The 6,030-nt window shown below is 31.9% G+C and overlaps 2 protein-coding genes across 2 annotated transcripts in view; both read right to left on the bottom strand.

The window, feature by feature from the left end:
* Positions 1–647, bottom strand: part of LOC112905267 (glycine-rich cell wall structural protein 1-like) — a 3,354-nt gene extending 2,707 nt beyond the window's left edge. The window contains exon 1 of the mRNA XM_025977363.1: positions 628–647. Coding sequence (XP_025833148.1) covers positions 628–647 — 20 coding nt within the window. The remainder of the gene's footprint in view (positions 1–627) is intronic.
* A 2,933-nt stretch (positions 648–3,580) lies between these two features.
* The window catches only part of LOC108733164 (putative glycine-rich cell wall structural protein 1), an 18,509-nt gene continuing 16,059 nt past the window's right edge, over positions 3,581–6,030 (bottom strand). Inside the window, exon 5 of the mRNA XM_025977362.1 lies at positions 3,581–3,657. Coding sequence (XP_025833147.1) covers positions 3,581–3,657 — 77 coding nt within the window. The remainder of the gene's footprint in view (positions 3,658–6,030) is intronic.

The following is a 6,030-nucleotide window of genomic DNA, read 5'->3' as shown; positions in this document are numbered from 1 at the left end:
GATCAGTTTTTTGCCAGCAAAGACCAAAAATTTTATGAGCGTGGAATTATGCTACTACCAGAAAGATGGCAAAAGGTGTTGGACCAGAACGGTCAATATATAATTTAATAAAGTATTTGTTTATTATACGAAAACTGTCTTTCATTTCCACAAAAAAAAAAACGAAATAACTTTCCGAACAACCCTATAGTATTAGAAACAGAAATAACGTGTAGAGGAATACCAAATAGACTAGATTATTGCTTGCACAAGGTTAGAGATATGGGATGTTCTAGCTTTGGAAAATTAACTAGTTTCATGGTGGGACAGAGTTAACAGTAGTATAATAGTGCTAGCTTTAAAGGGGGCAGGTTAGGCGTTAGACAGAGTGTTTAATTACTGAGACTGAAATAAAAATCTTCGATAAATCAGATCGATACTCGAACAATTTACCAGAAAAATAGATAAATACCGACTCCTAGTAAACTAAAAATCATTTTCCTAAAAGCTGAAAATATTTTGGAAAGCTGTTAATTAATTCATTCTATTTACTAATGACAAATGTTGTATAATATCTCCATTAATTTTATCACGAATTAGATCTTTTATTTTTACATTAAAATTGTTTATTTGGTTTACGCCACTCACTTAATGGCGAGCTTTAGCATTCACATATTTTTGCTTCGCTGATTACTTTTATTTTTTCCGTTTTTTCGAATACTTATTAGCCTTTGATTTTGATAAACATAAAAATAATATTGTTACCTACTTAATACCTAATGTTTGTTGAAATTATGTAACTAACTATTCCAAAAATACATGAATATGTCATTTCATTAATTACGTTCAATTGCTAAAACCTGCTAACATTTAATAAATCGAATACAAATTTCCCAATTTTTTAAATCAGTAGCATTGTAAACATCAAGGTTAAAAAAGTTCCATTTTAATTTGCATTCGTCAAATAACATCATCTTAGTTATTTGTTGTATAATTAACTTTTTTTATGTTTTTAAAGTAATGGGCAATGTTTAATTATATTTCTAAATTAGAACAGGTGAAAGGTGACCCAATAGACAATAACATAAGTATCGGAGANCTTATACAAAATTTTAATTTCAAAAGATGATTTGAAATGTCATATGACAGTTGCAACGTAAATAATTTACATTAATGCAATCGCAGTCCAGTAATCTTGAAAATAAAACTATTTTTTACCATATCCATACTGAAAGTAGGTACGATGTTTTTCCTTGATTCCAGGGACCAAAGCTCAACATTTTTTTCGGGTAAGAAATCGCAATTAGTCCTTATTGAGAAAGGTTCTTCCATTCCATTCTCTGCGTAGTTTCCACCATCGCCTTGGGATCGGATGGTAATTTCTACGCGGAGAATATTAAAATCCTTTATTACAGTAAATGGGATTTCCTACCTGGCGGATTATGAGTCACTTTCTCATCCTTGAAATCAGGAAAAGTCGTATTTTCGGGACAAGGGTGTGGTAATAAATCGTATGCGGGTTTTAGGAAGAAAGTTGTATGAAAGGAGCTTGTCAGCCGCGCCCTTAGCTCGCATGGCAATTTACACCCCAGGGGGATGCCGAACTTTCTTCCCTTGGGGCATAATAAGCCATTTTTTGCGCTAAAGCTGAGTAATCCTAGATTGGGGCAACCACGAGGCAAATGTCTGCTGTATTATACCGCGTGTATGGGGGTGGCAGACTGCGGCATAAAATAGCCACTCTCACCCTGTATGACACATCTGACACAAGGTGCGAAATTGTTTAGTTTCGGTCCGTTGTACGTTTCCGTCTTGCCGTAAATGTAATTATTTAGCTTTCCTTCAGAAGGACGAATGCTCAAACTTTTTTTCGATAAAAATTTTACTCTCTCCGTTAGTCAGCACAAATTTTATTAACAATTTTAATATTCTGAATAATTCTTGCTGACGCTAAACTTAATATTAATTAACAATATTAAAATTAGACAGTCAGTGTAAGAATGCACAACACACCTATTATTGTATACATATGCCTAAGAAAAGGCTTTATCATCACCTTTGAAAAAATATTAATTTACATAACAAGTTATAATTTTCAATATGTTGACAAACATAAAAACGCCGTCACGACTATTTAATAAATACTATGATGAACATTATGTGGAAGTCAAATCGATTCAGGAAGTTTCTGCCATATCCAGCTAAAAAGAGTAATGCTGTTAGTCTAGGAGGAATCTTTCAAAATATTCCAAATATTTTATAAATAGGTACCGTTTTACATGGGGCAATGTGGTTCTATTTTTTTAAAAACGAAATTGATTAATCTAAGGGCCTAATTTTTTACAAATTCTTCAATACTTTAGGTCATTAGAAGGAACTATTGGGGTGAGTTCTTTTTGTTTTGAGTCCTACTTAATTATCGTAATTTTCTCCAATAATAAAATTTTCGTAAATTCCTTAAATAAATGTTGAATTCCGTCTTAGCGAATAAATAAATGTAACCACTTTTTTGCATAAATATCATGCTTAAGTACTTATTTCTATTCTTGGTAGACAATAACATAAGTATCGGAGAATGACTTTTAAATGCTACATTGGATATTAAGTAAAGCATACATCTGACTAACCTTTATTAAGGGAAGGTCGGTCACCTTTGTCAACGGCGAGGGGTATATTTTATTTAAAAAGCTGCTAAGCCTTTTGTGGTTAAATAAAGAAGCCGCAGACGACACACGGTTAACAAGTTCAAGTATTCAAGTTTGGACCTTGACTTTTTTAAAGAACAAGGTGAACAATACACTTGGGTTTATACCGGTTATACGTATTGTACATACATAGATAGATGTAGGAATATCTTTCAATCAGAGCTTTCAACTTGCTACCGCTACCGATTAATAATTCTCTTCTATTGGCAGATTCATTAACGTATGGGGTTTTTGAAAATTCCTTTCTTTTGTTTTTTACAAACACGAGTTCAAATTAGTTACCAAGCCAATAAAGGAGTGACTAAAGTAAATAAATTACCTAATAAAGACAGCTACTTTGCTAATTTCAGTTATTTGCGTTCAATGTAGGATTCTTATTGTGAGTAGGTTAGAAGTATTCAGCAACTAAACTACGTCGACACGTCAACTAACAACAAATTTATTATTTATAATGCTATCTGTTTTGACCTACACAAATAAAACTAAAATGAGATTTTGATCTTTGAGGATCTCGTATGTATAAAACGTCTTTTCATAGTATGTATACTTGAAAGTGTATTTTATGTACAAGATTGCCTTTTACTAAAGTAGTTCAATGAACATTTACATAGAAATATTAGCCAGTTGCATTAACGACAGAAAAAGACGTCACCACCTTCCAAAAAATAGAGATATTAAGAAGGTACTTTTGAGCATGTAAATAGTAGTTTTCACCATATTAACCCAACAGTTTAACATCATCATAATAGCAAATAAATAAAAATGCATATTTACTTATAAAATTTAATTACATCCTTAATTTTTTTTGTAGTACCTAAACACAAACATGTACAAAACTTTTTACATTTTGTTGAACAAATCAACTGTTTATTTTTCTGTTGGCAGTTTTCTAATTTTTATTTTCCCCATCCACCACCTCCTCCGCCTCCACCACCTCCGCCGCCACCTCCTCCGAATCCTCCTCCGAATCCACCTCCAAATCCGAACCCAAAACCTCCACCACCCCCGTGTCCTATATTTCCTCCACAACCTCCGTACCCACAGCCCCCTCCTCCGAGACCTTTCCCGTAACCTCCTCCATATCCGCCACCGTGACCGCCACCAAATCCTTTTCCGTAACCTCCATAACCACCGTGTCCTCCATAGCCACCATATCCTCCGCCGTACGGAACCTTTTTGATAACTATTAAAGTACTTCCTCCATGGCCTCCGTATCCTCCACCACAATTATAACCACATCCTCCACTATATCCTCCATTATATCCCCCACCGTACCCTCCACCGAAACCACCGCCATATCCTCCTCCGTAACTTTTACCAAAAGTTGGAATTGGGTTAGGTGATGGAGCAGCACTGATAAAATGAACCAATACTGTACAAAACAGTATTATCTAAAAAAACAAACATTTTATTTTGTACACTTCCAAATGTAGAATGTAAAATCCATGGAATTTAAACAATCTTAACACATCAAAACGAATCTATGAATCTTTGTGTTAATGATTATTTTTTAAATGCATTAGTTAGGTACTCTAATAAATTTAAACAGTTGAATGCGAAACAAATAGACATTGGTCGTTCAACCACCCAGGCCAAGACCGTCTATTTTGTAGGCACATTCTATCTATTGCTTTATCTTTAATATTATTTTACTATTTTCTAAGGAAACAGTAAATTAAAACCAATATCTGCTCTTTCTTATGGGCAATGTTTAGTACTTAGTATTTATATAAAGATGCAACAAACTGTTTGTATGTATTTTGTTCATACAAAAGGGTACATAATAGGTATTGAGAATTCAGATAGTAAGTAGTATATATATAGTTGACTAATTAGTTTCCCCTGACCTACACAGTAATTAAAGATTTCAGTTTTCCTCATTTTTTGCATTCTCAAATTCTTGGAGATAATTAAAAATAAAATCATATTGATCTCAAATATATAGCGAACATGACAGAAACCCTTGTACTTGCTTTTATACAAAAGACGTCTACATATGATGTAATGTAATTTTTAATATAATTTTAAATAATTTTACATCGAAACGGAAAGTGAAAAACAATAAAATGATTTTACTGGCGGCCTTGGGGTTTTTACACATATGGATTATTTCATCAATTTTAAAATAAACATAGATAGATATATGTATATTTACACATGTAAGACAGGTACATATATACACACATGCATGTATGTTTAATGTAGTGTTTGATATTAAAAGGTGAGGTCAATGTTACCTTGCCGGTTTTACCGTTTTTGTCAAAACAAACAAAAATAATTTAAATAAATTGTGCAAAAAATACACATAATGTGTAAATGCTAGCTTAAGATTCTTATCTTATTAATTCGAATGGCAGGTGAATATATGTAAAAAACAATTTAAAGTAATTTATGTTTGCCAAAGTATGTAACTAGTTTACGTAATGAGGATCATAATTAATGTAAACCAAACGTATGTGGAAAAGAAGATTTTTGTCTACTAGTTATAATAGCTAAATCTGGATGGTAAATTTTTATTAACAATCTTCCAATGTTTTGGTTTCAAATGGGAGGCATTCTCAAGGCTAGTAATTGTATAGTTAGTTAAGACAGATGCATTACAAACAACCTTCTCAATCTTCTTTTAATCTAGTAAGAAGATAGGTAGTTCATATTGATTTTCTTGTAAATTAAATACCATCAATGAAAATATACAATAATTAAGAATTAATTATTCAATTTTAATTTCGTGGTTATTTCTAAATTAGAACAGGTGAAAGGTGACCCAATTTTTCTTAATAATATTATAATCATCTAGGAAATCCATGAAAAGTCTTAGTTATTTAATTAAATTAACTCCATGATAACCATAATGATCCAAATGAAGTCACAAGAATTAAAAGATTTTTCGAATCCGTTTTTAGGTTTTATTCGAAAAGATCACTCAAAACATTAGAAAAAGTTGTAGTTAATGAAAGAGATATAGGGAAACTTAATCTATCTGTAGTCGGTTTACTTAAATACAAACAGAAAACACTTTGTTTAATATACCTATTTTGCGATATTACAATCCATTAAAATTTTAAACGACTGATTTGTACCTACTTTCGTATGAATGATGGGTTTCCCTTTATTTTTATTGCGTGATGAAAATTTTTTAATTTTTATTACGTGTGGGAATTAGATTCTATTACCGCCCATTACTTTATTAGTAAATATATTTTAATACTATGTGTAGAGGTGGCTGTGGAATACATTAAAAGTTTTATGTATCCGCTGATTGCCTGCAACGTGACATAATCATTATTCGCTGTAAAACACTCAAGAAGTGTTTGTATAGTTGTTAAATAAATACAATTTTCATAGA

This window comes from Agrilus planipennis, unplaced genomic scaffold (assembly GCF_000699045.2).
Source record: "Agrilus planipennis isolate EAB-ADULT unplaced genomic scaffold, Apla_2.0 scaffold72, whole genome shotgun sequence".
Lineage (NCBI taxonomy): Eukaryota > Metazoa > Arthropoda > Insecta > Coleoptera > Buprestidae > Agrilus > Agrilus planipennis.
Note: the sequence above shows the minus strand (reverse complement) of the source record. Positions and strands in the feature narration are given on the sequence as shown.